Here is a 16,185-nt window from a genome sequence, read left to right as displayed (position 1 = left end):
ATAACCAGCTTAGAATTTAATTATAAGCTGAGCATCTGACAGAGCAGAGTCAACAGCATCCAGGCCATGTGAAAAGGGCTCCAGCACTTCAAAGGGATTGAGGGCCATAGCTACAGGGCCTAACAAACTTTCCTGTGCCTAGCATTCTCAATTTGTTGGCGTTAGGCATCCAGAAGCACCTAATTGAGTGCCTAACAGGGATGTGGATGGACTTCAGGCCTCTGAGCATGGCCCAGCATGCTTCTGAAGTGAGTAGCTTGTTTACTTACTGTGGTAAAAAAGGCTATGAAAGAGAGGGAGAACAGAGAAGGAGGATCAATGCAGAAGTTGGGAGGAGGAAGCAAGGAGACAGAAAAGGGGAATAAAAATTCTGTTGCCTGGAAGATGACACTTGTCAGCTCACAAAGGAGGCTGGAGACAAAACACACCTTTTCTGCTCTGAAACAGATTTGACTTCCTCTTCCCGTAACACTACTTATTTCTTTCTGCTCCTCACAGAGAACAGCTCCGGCTGCTACAGCCTCCTCTTCACCCTCGTGCCAGTGTGACGCACCAGTAGAGGGGCATCCGGGATTCTTTCGGATTCCGGGGTTAGTCGTACTGAACTTGAGAGATCATCATTTGTCAAGTGTGAGAATTTATTAGAGCTAAGAGGTTTTAACAAAGCTAACAGTATAGCAAAGCTAGAAATATAACACTGAAAATATATATACATATCAGAGCTATACAGTTCAATCATGGGTGCACAGTACAATGACTGCTCTCACCCCTTCCTCGAAGGCATAGTTTTCCGGTATAGTTTTCCCTGGATTCTCAAGCAATGGGTGCACAGTATAGCAACCACTCTCGCCCCTTATGGGCCACCCTTCTGGTATAGTTTTCCCTGTTTTCTCTAACAACAGGTGCATGGTATAGTGACCACTCTCACCCCTTGTGGGCCACCCTTCCAGTCTGATTTTCCCAGTTTCTCTTCACCACGCTGTTGACATCAGGGGTGTCCTGCTGATGGGTGGATCCTTGAGTCAGCAGGCCAGCTGACTGTGGGTCAGAGTCCACACATGCATATGCAGCTTACTCCCTTTCTATACCCAGTCAAAACAATGCCAGTGCACAGCCATACAAAGGCCACACAACTCTAGTCAATACCAGCGTGCACATCAGCAGGTGACCTCGTACTCAGCCCACAGCACTGCTCAGTGGGTAACAACACGCCCATTAACAGGTCGTTCCGCGGGGAATGGTTCCACGGTGCAGCCAAGATGTCTATGGTGTGGGTCTGCGGTGTGACTTCTCCTCTGCCTGGAATTGTCAATCACGGGGTCATTAGAGGGTGTGCCCCCAGGCTGCAGCAACCCCACAGTGTGGTGGCCCAGCCGTGGTGCACCCAGGGTTTGTTTACTTTTTGGGGAGCACCCCAGAACAAACCCCTCTTCTATGGGCTGCACCATCCGGAGTTCCACACTTGCCTGTGTGGCACCTGTTAGCCAGTAAGGTGAAACCATTATATTTTTTTACATGCTGTCTCTCAGACTGCTGACACAATTCTCTGAGTGCTGCTCCTGGACATAGTTCTGCATTTGCTCAAGGAGAACGGTTAAGAGCTGTACCAGAACCTACAATCTCCTCACAGGGACTGCTTATTTTACCGCTTCAGCCTGTGCCCTACTCACCAGCTCCTATCTCACCTCCTAGCTCAGCATTCCGCAGTTATGGGTGACTCCTCCAGGGTATCCTGTTACTGACACCTTTCATGATGTCCTTATCATTTGCAGATGGGTTAACCACTTTCCAGAATCCAAAAACCTTTAGAGAACCCAGGCAATTCTAGTACTAGATGGATGCTGTGGTTTTCTGTTGCTGTTGCTGCTGTCGTTGTTTTGCTGGTGTGGAAGTAAACATCAAAATACAAATCAAAACTAGCTAGTTAAAAGGGTCATCTGAGCATAGAGCAAAAAGGATTTGCTTGCAAGAGAAACTACTGCAACAACCCCAGAAAGCACTCAGAACACTTCTGGTGAAAATGAACCCCACCCTTTTCTCAAACAAAGCAATTCACTTAAGTCATTTCTCCAATCCCCATTAAAGTCAGAGGGATCCTAAAGTCACCCACACAAGTAGTTTGTTTAAATCAGGGAATCAGAAGGGTGAAGGGAGTAGGGTACAGGGCAGAACTCGTCCCCAGGAAGGTGGAAGGAACCATTTCAAGAGGCTGTGGAACCAGTTCTCCAGCGTCTGGTAGCAATACCACCCACAGGCAGAAACGCTCTGGCAGAGCTGTGGCATCACAGAAAATTATAATCCGTTCTCCCCTGCACACCCAGCAGATCTCATGGCCTCATCCAGCCAGCACTCTGAAACATACTGTGTCAGTTTGGTGATTAACTTGTAGAGCCAATCAATGACTAAATCAATGTCAGTATAAATGTATCAGCTGATGCCTTTGAAGTCCTTCCTGTGAGTGTTTGTCACAGGCAAATCCTCTGGTAATGAGGGAGGTTTCTCAGTGAATTCACATAGAAACCATTTTGGTTTAAAAAGGTACCACCATGGTCACTAAGCCAACAGTGCTAGTGACCAGACCTTGCAAAGAAATCTTCCAAAGAACCAAATTAGTTAAAGGTACAAGCTGCACTTGGCCTCACAGGAAGGAAAAAAAAAAAAAAGCGTTCAATGCAATATCAGTTCAGTAGCTTAGCCCAAGAACTTACTCATGGTACATTGCCCTGGACACTGCTGGGAAAGGCTCTCGCACCACTGAAAACGATCTGCCCCTGGTTACTCCAGGCATACAGCTGAGCAGAGAATGGTCCTTCCACAAAGAAACCACATGCTGCTTCCTTACATGTTTTTTTCTGTTCTTTTTTCCGCCTTTCTAAGAAGAGGGGCACTATCATTTAACCCTTTAATAGTCAGGACAATAAAGGCGAAACACAACATGGGAATGATTCCCATCTGGGGCTCGTGTTAATGACCTGCTGTCGCACGGCAAAATATATTCACATGTATTCAGCTGTGGAAGCTAAATGGAAAGAGAACTAATAGTAAAGTTCCAGATGCATGCAGATTGCACCACAGGACAGAAGGAATTCTTGCTAAGTCAGTCCTCTGGAAATGCTCCCTCATTAGAGACTTTTTTGAAAGGCTATTAAGCATGTTTGATCCAATCTTAATTTAATGGATACTCCAAACATTAAAACAAACAAACAAACAAAAAAAAACACCCTATGCCTGATATTGAGAACTAGCCCAAATTACAGATGGCAAAGTGCAGGTCCATTAGAAAGTTAAATACGTAAGGGTTTCCTCTTCCCATGTACAATGATACATATATAACATGAGGTTATCTTTTTTGGAAACATCAAGCTAAAAGAGATCATATTCTACAACCATTTAATATAACAGACACTTAAAGAGAGACAGATAAAGATTGAGAAAGTTGGAAAAAGAAAGGAAAGAAGGCTACCAAAAATCTCACCAACCTTTTTTTTCAAGGCAGGTTTTGATTAAACAATAATTAATTTTGATTAAACAAAAGGTTCTGGCTTTCCTGAAAATTTTCAGTCTTCACCTCAGAAAACTGATGTTAGTCAGATGCTTGGATCCTTTGCAAAAATCAATTAGCAGCCACTTTACCCTGCTTCGTCTGTGCACAGAAAACAGGGAGGACAGAAAGATGGCTGAGATCAATTGCTTTAATCTGAACAATAAATAAAACACTGTCCCTATGGTTAATTTTTGGCTAATTTTTAAAAGTTGCAACTGTACATGGTGGGGAGGGGAGAGAGAAATAGAAGACACTATTTCCGTCAGATTTTTCTTCAGTAGCCATTGGTTTCTATACAGGTTTGGCATGTATCAGGCAGAGAGGTGCTTGTTAACTGTAATTTTGCATATGGTATTATTGTCACATCCAAATACCTATATGGACTTCTAGCTACAGAGTATCCACTCAGGCCATAAGTATTCCTCAACTGTAGTACATCTAACTGGAACAAAGGTTTCACTTTACACTCCACAGGTGTTAAAGTTGTAGTTTAAAAATACAGGGCAGGAATAATGTTCTGTCACAAGAACAGAGTCTGTAGTTAACACAAAAACTTTTGATCCTTTCATATTATATAGAGGTTTATAACACAAAACTGTGACTATCCCAGAGGAAAAGAAAAAGGTGATTCAAGAGAATACGCTTTCCTCTATCTGTAGAGATAGACAATCAAATCAAGCAGGAAATGTACACAGACAGAGGCAGACAATCAGCCCGAGATAAAACGATGAAAAGGTGCTGACATTTCAGACTCTCTTTAAAGAGCAGGTGATGGCTGAGTGCACGCAATGTTAATGAACAGGAAATAGCTTTTCAGAAATCATCTTGAATCTCAGAATTGACAGAACACAGCAAGAAAGAGGCTGCAAGGTGACACATAACTTCGTGCCAACCACAGCTGACGAAGAACAGGAAAGAAAAAAGTAAAAAACCACCCCAAGTTCTCAAACCCCCACGGTTAAGAACTCTTTTGGTGAGGGGAGAAGGGACATCCATTATCACTGTAGCAAGAAAACTTGCAACAGACCTTCCCATGAGGAAAGACCACCTGACCAACACACAATCCAAAGGAAAATTAGACTATCAGGCATCATTCCTGACATGACATCAGATTAGAAGGGCCTCTTGGGTCCTCCACCACAAGGCTCTGCTATCATTAATACCCACAGCATACTCCTTTCATAAGAGAACTGTCCTATTCAAACAAGTCTTTTGTGTTTGCTCTCTACAGCTTTTTTATCATTATTTAAAATGTGAATGGAATTTACTATTTCTCCTACTTTCAGCAATCTCTCTTCTAATACCAGTGGGCACTGTCTTCACAGCCACAATAAACAGCTTTGCAGTCTCACCAGCCAGCCCCTCTTCTGAGCTATTTCAATGAGGGTGAGGGAGAATGTCACTTCAGAGAAAAATAAATAAATAAGAGGAAATAAGAGGCTATTATCTAGACTAATCACTTCACTGCCCTGTGCAGCTTTCTGCTAGTGCTGTTTTCCTAGTGGCTTTTCAGTGTTGACATGAAAACAAACCTCAATCTTAGAAAAAAACAACCCCCCCCCATCATTTTCTAAATCCCTAGCAGTATGGTCATGGGGCATGTTTGAAGGAAAAATGCAACTTGCTCACCTCAGATATGTGGAACAATACAACAGTGTTAGAGATGGGTGCCATTTCCCCCACACGAACGTACACACACAGTAGTTTTTTTTTTTTAATGTCTCTTTTGATCTCACTACACACATCTGCCTTATCCCTCGAACACAACCAATATCAGTAAACATCTCCCATGGTCAGACCACAAGATGCTGAGGGACACAAATCTGTCTTTGATCTCACCACTACTTTCTTCCAGAGTTGGAACACTTCACTCTCTTGAGTGAGGGTGTCTGCACTCATGCATATGTGTGTTATCATGAATAGGGGCTTCCAGCTTCTCTGAATGCAGCCAAGCTCTGAGTAAGATGAGAGAATCTGCCAGTGTGTTGCATCACAGGATTAAGGGCCTGTACTGCAAACCCTGGGTCAAGATCCATCTCACAGCATGCTTAATCATCTCTCTTGTACAGAATTACTCCATTGCCAGTGCCTACTCTGTTTTTCAGTTCTCCTCCAACACCACTTAAGGGACCTGACCCAGCAGTCCAAGAACTTTCCACTCACTTGCTTTGTAACTGTGTGCCACACTCAAGGTAAGACAGCTACATGCAGATCCATCATCCCAGACTCTGGAGAGAGCTAGCCGCCTTTCTGTAGAAATCCGCTTTTACCTCTTACTGAAATCCATTCTGATAAAGGAATCTTTTCACGGGAGGGGAAAAAACACCCTTAAAAATGACCCTTATTTTAAGTAAGTGCTTCAAATCAACTATCAGTTAAAGCCTGTTTTCTTCATTTCAGAAAACCCACAAGCATTACCTGAGAGACAGAGAAAAGTTGGGAATCCTGATTTTGCTAATACTTAAAATGATCAAGAAAGGACTGACAACACCAGGACTGACAACACCTCTAACATTTCCCTTTCTATCCACGACAATCCTTCTTTTGTAAGCAAGAATGTTAACATTCAAGAATTCAGATTTACACTTCAGAAAAATAGATTTCTGATACAAGATAGAGGGGGAGAGAGCAGTCAAGTGCAAGCAAGCAGGATTCCCATTGCTCAAATTACAGTAACAGGACATGATTATTCTGCCAGCTGCTTTAAAAAAAAAAAAAAAGACAAAAGAACACTGTACTAGATAAAATAACCAACAGCATTTCTTCTTCTCTCTCAAAGTGCAGAAGAGTACCTCCCATCCCTTTTGACCCAAGCTGAGGCTTGCATGTCCTAGCATTTCTAACAAATGAGAGACAAGCTGAGCAGCTGGGCCTTATCTACGTAAGTCAAAGATAAGATAACTAATGAGTCTGAAAAAGCACTACTTCAGGACACATCAGCAGCAAGGATTTCTGATTATTCTCAGATACTGCACAAAAGAAGCATACCTCCTCTCTCTTAGGCTTAGAACTGGCTTGGATATTTTAGAGAGGGAAGCAAGCCTTTTTAGTAGATTTTTCACATTTTTTCCTAAACAGCAGGGCAAAGAGTTATCCTGAATGAACAGTGCATACCGCAACTTTTTTGGTGAGCTTGGCTTCTTAGCATCATGGATGTGCCTAGCTTGTTTCATTCTGTAAAGATCCCAACAGTGATAATAAAAGGAGAGGTAGGCTGATTCCTTTTAAAGATAAAGATAAACCTGAAGAAACAATACTAACAGAGATTCCTCATCTTCAGTGAAATAGTGAATAGGGTTGTTTGCTGACCCAGCAAATGCAGCCTGGATAAAAACACTTATTCAAAGAAAAAAAATAATAGTGAGATAAAATGCTTATTTCTGTGTCACTCTCATTGATAGCATCTCACAGAATTCCTGCCACCACAGTCATTCACTTTGACAGGATTCATTTCTTCTAAAATGTATTTCTTATATTAAACAGGCAGCAAGGAAATGGGGGAGTTTAAAGTCTCAGAATTACAGTTTAGTTTTGTAACACTGTTTTCTTAGACATGCCACCCAGTCTGGGCAGATATGCAGTGATACAGAGGAGACACATGCAGAGGTTGTGAGCTAATTAGGAATTATGGGGTGTTGTCCCCCCCACACCCAACAATGATAAGGGGAAAATGTAAAGCTACCACGAGCTGAACAGCTTAATAAGAAATCTGACCAAACCTCTTGTTTCTGATGACATTTCCCTGAAGATAGAAAAAGTCATTTTGTACAGACACTGGCTTTTCTTTCCCCAACTAAAATTAATTTCAGATCATTCCCTAACCCTCCCAAATTCATGCAACACTGATAAAATTTTTGAGCTTTTACTCTGCTTTTATTTCATTTAAACAATAGGTCTGGGGGCAAGGTGGGAAGAGAGCAGCACCTTTTTAAAAAAGAAAAAACCCCACAACCCTGTTGTATGCTACATAGGATAAACACGTGAGCTTTAAAAAAGTTAATTTATACACATATACACACACTAAACCAAATTAAAAATGAAAAGTTATGAGGGGCTGTTTCCAACAGAACAAGGGAGAGGAAAGCCTTATTTCACAGCAAGCAAAAGCACCACAAGTTAAGATCATAGTGCACGCTCACTTGCATTGTAGATACCAAACTAGCCTGGATCCTGGAACCAGTGTAGCTATAGCAGCACAAAGCTCCACATAGGCCAACTTATCCTGCTCCTTGGCAAAAGCAAGCACACAATCTGTGTTCAGGATGTGTGCTGTGCAGACATTCCCACAGCCAGCTGTTCCGCTTATTTCAGTCTTGGCAGAAGCCACAAAAAGTGGCAAACGAGTGAGAATAAGAGACTCAAAGATAAGCTACAGTACTGATGTAGCTACAGTATTTCCATCACAGAGGTTTCTATGTTCACCCATGTCTCTCGGGTGCTCTTTGCAGGTACTGCCTGTGGGGTCACATAGAAGACAATGCCTGATTACTTATCATTTGTGCACTGCAGTGCCTATTCTTGCCTACCTACATCTTTTCTTCTCCTATCCCTCTTCCACTCCACAATGCCTCTTCTATTTCCTCCAGGCTGACAGGATAATAAAATTACAAAGGGGCATGAACACCTGAAAAAAGGGGCTATTCAATAACCAAATCAAGTTCAAAAGAAAACAAAGAAAACAAAAAGAGAGAGAAAGAAAGAGATTGTCTTCAAAATGTAAAAAAACTATTCAATTCTGCAGACTTCTGGCACAGTTTGCTCATTTAGCCCAGAAGTCTTTGTCTTCAGGGCCTTCAGGCTATACTGTCTCAACTGACAAGAAGCATGCAGTAACAAGGCAAAATTCTGACTAAAAGAAGAACAAAAGTGGTAAGGGCTGGGGAAGGAAGAGGCTATAACATGGAAACCTAATGCTTCAGTAGTAGCACTTATGCTACACGGTACGCTTTCAAGAGAGTGAATTCTTTCCTGTTGGTGCGAGCTGCCCAGATGAAAAGAGCAGCTGCCATAAATTGCAAAGGTGCCGAGACACAGGCTAGGCAGAAGGACCAACCGAATTCACCCCTCACATCGTCAGGCAGGGGCAGCTTCTTGTGGAGCAGCTCAATCCCAGCTACATAGCAGCCAACCAGGCCCAATGTACAGAGCCCTGGGGAAGAAAGCAATAAAGTGCAATGAGTTCACTCATGGCTGACACTATGGGCTTCTTGAGGAGGGAGGGCAAGTGGTGGGTGGAAGGGGACCTACCTGCAAGGAAATGGAGGATTCCAGTGGCAATGGCAGGGTAAAGGCTGCGACAGGCACAAGCACAGAGCCCAATCAGAGCCCCAAAGCACATGAGGCCAAGGCTGACAAAGGGCAGGAGAAACTGCAACCTCCAGAGATCTGCACATGAAAGAAACAGAGTCACAGATTTGTTCAAAATGTGCTAGAAAATGACCTTCTCCCATTTTCTTATATTCCCTCCCACACACACCTCCATTGGCTTAACCAGAAAGGACCGAAGGCTCCGCTAAAGCAGAACTTCATCTGTTAACTCCCAAATTCCCACTACACTCACAGGCAAAACTTTCTCCACAGCACCTACTCTTCCTTTTATACTTTAACCTACTGCCAGTGCTACTGTAAAAAAGTGCAGAGAAAGATACAGATGCTTCCCTCATCAGTCACCGCATTTGGAAGTTTTTTTTTTTTTTTTTTTTAAATCCCTGCCGGAAGTGAAAGACACTTACAAGTCCGATTCAGATCTGTGCCACTATTGTGGTTTCCAGGCTCTATGTATTTTTCCATGAACTGATCAGAGAGGGAAAAACTGATGCAATTTGTGGTCATATCAGTGTCTGGAACAAAAAAAACCCAACAATTACTTTCAGATTGTTTCCCTCTCTCTCCATTCAATTCCTCTTCTCTCAACCTTTTCAGTTAAGAAGCTCCTTTGGCTTAAGTTTTGGAGAAGAAAAAAGCTCTCAAAACAAATTTGTAGGATGCCTTATCAGACAGTAAATATATTGTACATCTACTACAATGAGGCACAGCATTCAAACATGCAGACTTTTCAAGTTCACATGGATAATCCAGAGATCTGTGCCATACTTGACAGATTGGAGAAAAAAAAAAATACAGCATATGATACTCGTCTATGTTGTTACATATCCTTGCACTCAGAGTTCCATAATGGAGCTGTGCTTATCTCCATGTATAGAATGTAACACCTTACTAAAAACATTTTTTAAAATGAGATAGGATAGGATCATTTACAAAAAGAGAAATATTTGCTGTTTTACACTCAACTCTCCCCCATTTACCAAGAATGTTACTGAGCAGAGCTGATTTAAGTTTCTTCCCCCAAAAGGTGTTTTCATTTAAAAAAAAAAAAAAAAAAAAGTATTTCACATAAAGCTTTTTCTTCAGAAAAAGTGTTTGAAAGTAATTTTTTTTTCCAAAAGAGGGGTCAAAATGAAGGGCTTCACACACATATATGTAGTACTGATGTATTCAAAACTTATTTTGAAGTGATTAAAACAAGTGTTCATCACACTTCCTTTTAGCCCTCATCCCCAGTCAGCGTGAAAAAAGAATACAAAGCATTTCATTTTACATCTGCAAACTTGCAAAAAATCCAGCACTACGGTACAAGGACTACAAACTGTGGTGATGCCACAATGGGACAGTGATGACATGCAAGCAAAATAAATGACTACCTAAAAGGTGTGAACATCCCTTTGACAAAATAGTATATTTCTTCCATTACTGGATGCCTCGACCTCTCTTAAAAAGACAGTGACTGGCAGAGCAAGAATAGCTGTATTCCCAGTGGGAAAGCAGATGGGAGATAAAAACAAGTCACATCAGACTAAATTTAAATCAAGTATAATGTGTCAAATCCAGATTTTGTGGCACTGACAGCCACAGAACATTTTGCCCTTTGCTTCTTTAAAAGTTTAGATTCTCTTTATTCAAAAACCAAAGAACAAAGTAGCATGGATGTGCTTGTGAGATATTTAGCATGTGCCCTCCTAGACAAGCAGGAAAAGTGCTAATTGCTCTGGGGATACCTGGTGGGCTGTACCAGTGAGAGTTTTTGGGTACAGTGATACACCTCCGCCACAGTCCAACTGTGCCATTGCACCGGAAGAGTGCATCTGTATAGGTCTTCTCATCTGCCTCTTCGCTGACAAATTCTTCCCAGATGCTTCTGCCAGTTTCACTAATGTTCTCAGCTGGGGACAGGGTGTGGTATTCGTACCAAAAGTCAGTGCCGATTGAAGCTGCCATATAGATGGTGGAGATTAGGCTGAGAACACAGGCAATTACTAATGCTGTAGCAAAACGGTTATCCATCATTGTGTCCTGGCTGCTGTAAAGAAAGAGAGAACGAGAAAAAGGATGAAGTGAATAACTCCTCTGACGCAAAGGACAAAGTTATCCCAGCAGTATGAAACTCTTGACACCATTCCTCTAACCCTATTCCCTCTCCAGATATGCATCTTCCTTTTCCAACAAGCTGGAAGTAAAGGAACATTGAGCAAGTCTACAGTACTAGTTAGCATTGACCGAACCTGCAAGTTCAAGGCAAGGAAGTTGCCCTTCTCCCACCCACACTGTCACCAGAGCTAGCTGCTCTTTCTCTAAGAGACAGCAACTGACAAAGCAACAGTGATTCTGACCCCAAAGCAGATGGCACAGCTCATAGGCATTTGTGATCCTGATGGTAGGGAACCACAGAGAATCCCTCTAGAGTGCCCAGTCAAAAGACTTATCTTTCCGTAAGAGATTACTGAGGGTAGAAGTTATTTTTAGCCCGCCATCCCTTACGGCTTTCACAGCTTGTGTTTATAGCAAAGATAAGAACCACAAGAGAGTCAAAAAAGCTTTTCCTGATCATTCGCAAAGGGCGGCCATGCTGAGATGCTGGAATGCCTTTTGGAAAGCAGAGAAATGTATCTAGGCACTAGAGACAAAGAACATGAAGCACCAAACACAGATTTGGAGATTGTGACAAATGCTGCAGCAATACCACAATGCATACAGCAGTGATTCTAGAGAACTAGAACAATGCAGTGGGAGCGCCACGTCCCACGGGCATGAGACGACAAGAGTTTCTAAAACTGAAAGGTGTTCATGGACTGGCACGAGGACCTTGCTCTGGCTCCCTAGAACATGGGTGACTAATGCTTGCCTTTGCAGGGCTGTACTCATACACAGTGCACTTACAGCGTCAAAGGAGGCATGTGAAAATAGAGATGCCAAGCATGCTGACACTTATGACAATACTGTCACTCTAATGAGTAACTGACTGATAATACACGCAATGTTTTGCAGACAGTGAAATAATAGAACTCAGTGTAATTACGTCAGAGGACTTTCAAGTGCCTATTGCGCTCAAGCATTTTCTGTGCTTGATTAAATTTATGGATTGTGTTGAATCAGGCTTGATGTATTTGCCAAACGAAGTATCAATTTAAGTTAACCCAGCTAGAGCTAGTCTGGTGACAGGAGGCTGTATCTAATCGGCTCTTGTCAACTGGTTGTTTTACCTGTCTTCTCTCGCTTATTTTGATCAAAATATTTTGGTCTAACTTCTTTGCCACTGAATGGACTGCAACTGGAAACAGCAAATGCCTAAAACCACAACATTTGCAAGGAAAAATACATGAGCGCTCAAGTCAGACCTAACCAAAAAGAAAATTTGCATTACAAAACAAGGTGCAAATTAAAGCAGGGAGTTTCAAAGGCTGCTATTTTGCTGCTAACAATGACCTTCACATTTCTTTTCCTTCCCATCTGCTCCTCTATTTGGCTTAAACTGTCTAACAGTTGGATAAAAGATAATGTCCAGTCATATCATCCCCTATGCCTCATTTTCATATTCAAGTCAGGATGTTGAATGAGGCAATACTCTCTGTAACACCTTCCTTCAAAACATGCAAGGATAGAACTAATTTGTAGTGGATTGACAAACCACCTCCTGAAAGTACTGTGAAGTTTGAACAACACAACTCTAGCCAAAAAATAATCCACAAACTGTGAACTTTTATAAGCTGAGACAACAAATTAAGAGGGAGAAAACAGCATATCCGGGCATACTTAACTATATCTAGAAGACATAGAACAAAGTAAGTCCAGACTTGGTAAAAAGCAAATAACAGGCAGCGTTTAATCCTTGGATATGTATTTATATTCTCCCTTGACACCCTAACATCCAGCCCAAGGTACACAGGGCAATGGATGAGCAGAATAGGGAAAGAGCAAGTTGCTGAATAAAAGCCAAAACCTCAGTTTTTCCTAATTGAGTTCATCAAGGGACCCCTTCCCCTTTACAAACTTTTCACAACACAAACAGGGCAAGCAGCATCTACAGGGCCAAAGCTGTGTTGCCCTGCTCCTGCCCAGCTGAACAGGTCTCCTGGAAATTCTCTCTCAGGATATGCAGCAGAACAGGCTGGTGAACAGGCTAGTCTGGATTTGCCACTACATTGCAGTCATATTCACTGCAAGAAGAACCCTCCGCAATAGACTCCTCTTTTCAGAAAGGGCTCTCTCTGGAAGGAGGAATCACAATAGCTACAAGCTCCATCCTCAGAGTAGTAGCTTGGGCCAGTAGAATGCAACTGGGACATCAATGGGCCCTTTGTTTGCAGCCGTTGCCTTTTGATACATGTGCTTACAATGACAAAGTCATATCAACTTGGCACTTAACATACTGAAAGAAAACAACTGGCTCAAAAAATTGTACTTTCAGGTACAATATCCTGCTGCCAGGTCCAAAACACTGGTGCTGGGAATATTCTTTCCAGACTGTCATTAAAACGCAACCATGCACTTCTGGCCAGCTTACTATGCATGGGAAAACACCATGGGCTTGGCAGAGTCAATGTCAGCTGGTAACTTAGAGCAATTCACAGAAAAAATGAAGGGTTAAAACATCAAACATGAAATTAAAGCAGTGATCAGTGAATGACCATGTCTTTTTTGCCCTGTAGGTACTGAACAATGATATTCAATCCTTGTAATGCACAGCTCCGGAGATAAGCAGAGAGCAGCTGAGGTGGATACAGTCCCCAAACCCTAGCATGTGGCTTGTACTGCATTTGTCTGTGGAAGAACACACTGCGATTTTCAGCACGGATAAGAGTGTGTTCGGGCAAGAGCAAACCCAATCTCTTGTAACGCAGATCCGCTTGGTGGTTCTGCCTAACATCTCAGCTACTTACAAAAGAGATGAAGAACTCCATAAACATTTTAGGCAAATTTTGAACTAGAAGTTTTTCCTGCCACAGACACTGCAATAGACTTGACTACCCTGCCCACTTACAGTATATCCCCAATGTATCTTCATTTACAGCAGATGCACACGCACACTTAAACCAGGTAACCTTTGCTATATTAAAAAGATAATCATGCTTCCAGCTTCAGGCAAAAACTCGTTGGGACTAGTAAGCAGAGTCAGTGAAAAATAGTTACCAGAGAGAGACCATGAAGGAAGACACTGCAAGTTTAGAAGATTATGCCACACTTTGCAGAAGGTTTCATAGTATTAGTTATGCACAAAAATAAGTAGGACATGCTTTAAAGTAAGATTATTTACAAAAATAACATAGCTACTATGGAAGATGAAAGTAATTATAAACACAAAGATCGATACTAAACAGAAATACCTTCTGCTTTTACAGCCTGTCAATAAGGACCTTAATCGTTTTACAAGAGGCACTTTCATACAACAGTACCAGCACACTTGGTTCTAACAATAGAAGTTGTTTCAGACAAGTTATGGCTGAAACTAAGGTTTACAGTGAACATAAAACAACGCAAGGCAATAGTACACAGGCATTCAAGCAGAAGCGCTTCACAGAATATTGTAACTATACTTGTTTTTGAAAGCAGCGAGACATGTTGATGTTCATTAATTATAAACTTCAAAACAAAAGAAAGCTCTGGAGAGGATGAAGGAGCTGCTGCTCAGAACAAAAAATTGCGAAGTGTCAGTTCATAAAAGAGGAGGCAAAGGCCAAACTAGCAGCAATATTCAAAGAAAGGAAGAGATGCATGTATTTCACAGAAGGGGAAAAGAGGGTAAGGCAGCAGAGTGGAAAAATAACAGACAATTAGAGCAGCACAAAAGCAAGCATTCTAGCAAATGCACAATAATAACTGGAAAACGGGTAAAAATCAGACATTTAGAAAGCATTTTAAGAAGTTACTGTACTGTGACAGAAAGGTAAAACATGTAAAAACATGCATACTCTTTATTCTGCTACAATGACAACTCCATTTGGCCAACAGCAGACCATCGCATTTAAGAAACTCATTTTACATCACATCACAAAAGAGTAGGACTGCAAACCCAGTCTAATGAGTGTTGGCATGTTCTCAGAAACATGCTTGCAAATCTGACTACTCTCCGGGAAAGCAGAGAGTGCAAGAAGTTGTAAACATATGGAGAGAACACTACCAAACAAGATCCTACTTTTAATGCTCTCAGAGAATGGAGGATTAGTGAAGAATGCCATCACACACTTCTTACCTTCAAAGAGGAAGAAGCTGTTCCTCAGCACATATGGTTCCAAAGACTCCAGGTCACTTCAGAGATATATTTGTGTTCTGTAGTAAGCCAAAAGCATGAAGTGCAAGCTTCCTATCTGCCCTAACTGTTCCATTCATTCATTTTCCTCTTCAATGCCATCAGTTCATAAAAAGTGATCTAGAAACAGAAAACGAATCAAATAGAAATCACCATTTTACTTTGAAATTATTTTAAAGAAATCTCCCAACGTTATTTATTAAAAAATAAAAGAAAAAATAATCAAAAAAAAATGACTACAAGAGTCCTCAGGACAATGCCAACATCAATCCTGCAGTGCTGGCACCACTACCATTAATTCAAAACACGTGAAGAAGCTACTGTTGCCAGTAGACTGGGCAAGGAACTGTATGAATGGATCTCATCCGGTGCAAACGCAGAGTTCCACAACAGGTTAGCTGCTCGTGTTTAGTTTTGCCATTTGTCCTGGACCAGCAGCATGCACATGAGCCACAGCTGCCTAAGCCGTGCTGACATGCTAGAGGCAACAGTATAACCCCCTCCCCGCTACCAGAGCAAGACATCGGCCGGGCCAATGGGACCCAACTCTACGAAGCACAAGCAGATGCGAGCCGGACCACCTTGCTCGGGGCCCGACCCCGCAGCGGTTCCGCAGGCAACCGGGGACACAAGGCAGAGGCCGGTGAGGGGCAGTAACCGTCCGTCGCTTTAAGGCCCCCCGGGGCGCCGTGCGGGACGCGGCTGCCGGGGTGCCGCGCAAAGCCGCCGCCCCGGCGGAACACGCGTGACGAGACGCGCCCGGGCCCCGGGGGGCGGCCTGGGTTTCGCCGACAGCCACCAAACCCGAGGACAGTATCGCCACAAGGGCCCAGACCGGCGGCCCTCCCCTCGCGGGGCGGCCCCGCTAAATGACCCCCCGCGCTGCCTGCCCCCGCCCCTCCCTCCCTCCCTCCGCCACGCGCCCCCAACGGTTACCGGCGCTCCCGCCCACAGCCGGCGCCGCGCGGCACCCACCGCCCATCGCCGCCTGCAGCCCCCCGGTACGGTCCGGCCTCGCTTCCGCCCCACACCCCGGGGCCGCGGCGGCGGCGGCGGCAGC

The 16,185-nt window shown here is 43.0% G+C and overlaps 1 protein-coding gene across 3 annotated transcripts; it reads right to left on the bottom strand.

The window, feature by feature from the left end:
* Window positions 1-617: 617 nt before the first annotated feature.
* Window positions 618-16,185, bottom strand: CLDND1 (claudin domain containing 1). Of its 3 annotated transcripts, none has more exons than XM_067301845.1 (6): window positions 16,101-16,185; window positions 15,069-15,245; window positions 10,600-10,901; window positions 9,277-9,384; window positions 8,792-8,929; window positions 618-8,693 (listed from the first exon to the last, which is right to left on the bottom strand). In XM_067301845.1, exons 3-6 carry the CDS (start codon window positions 10,886-10,888, stop codon window positions 8,473-8,475), a joined length of 756 nt encoding a protein of 251 aa, XP_067157946.1. In that variant the 5' UTR covers window positions 10,889-10,901; window positions 15,069-15,245; window positions 16,101-16,185; the 3' UTR covers window positions 618-8,472. The 3 variants fall into 3 exon arrangements, with proteins under 3 accessions (XP_067157946.1, XP_067157965.1, XP_067157956.1); XM_067301864.1 differs by having other exon boundaries at window positions 10,600-10,898; XM_067301855.1 differs by having other exon boundaries at window positions 16,062-16,171.

The sequence above is a fragment of the Apteryx mantelli genome, chromosome 1, assembly GCF_036417845.1.
Source record: "Apteryx mantelli isolate bAptMan1 chromosome 1, bAptMan1.hap1, whole genome shotgun sequence".
Taxonomy (NCBI): domain Eukaryota; kingdom Metazoa; phylum Chordata; class Aves; order Apterygiformes; family Apterygidae; genus Apteryx; species Apteryx mantelli.
This window is presented reverse-complemented; position numbering and strand designations above follow the sequence as displayed.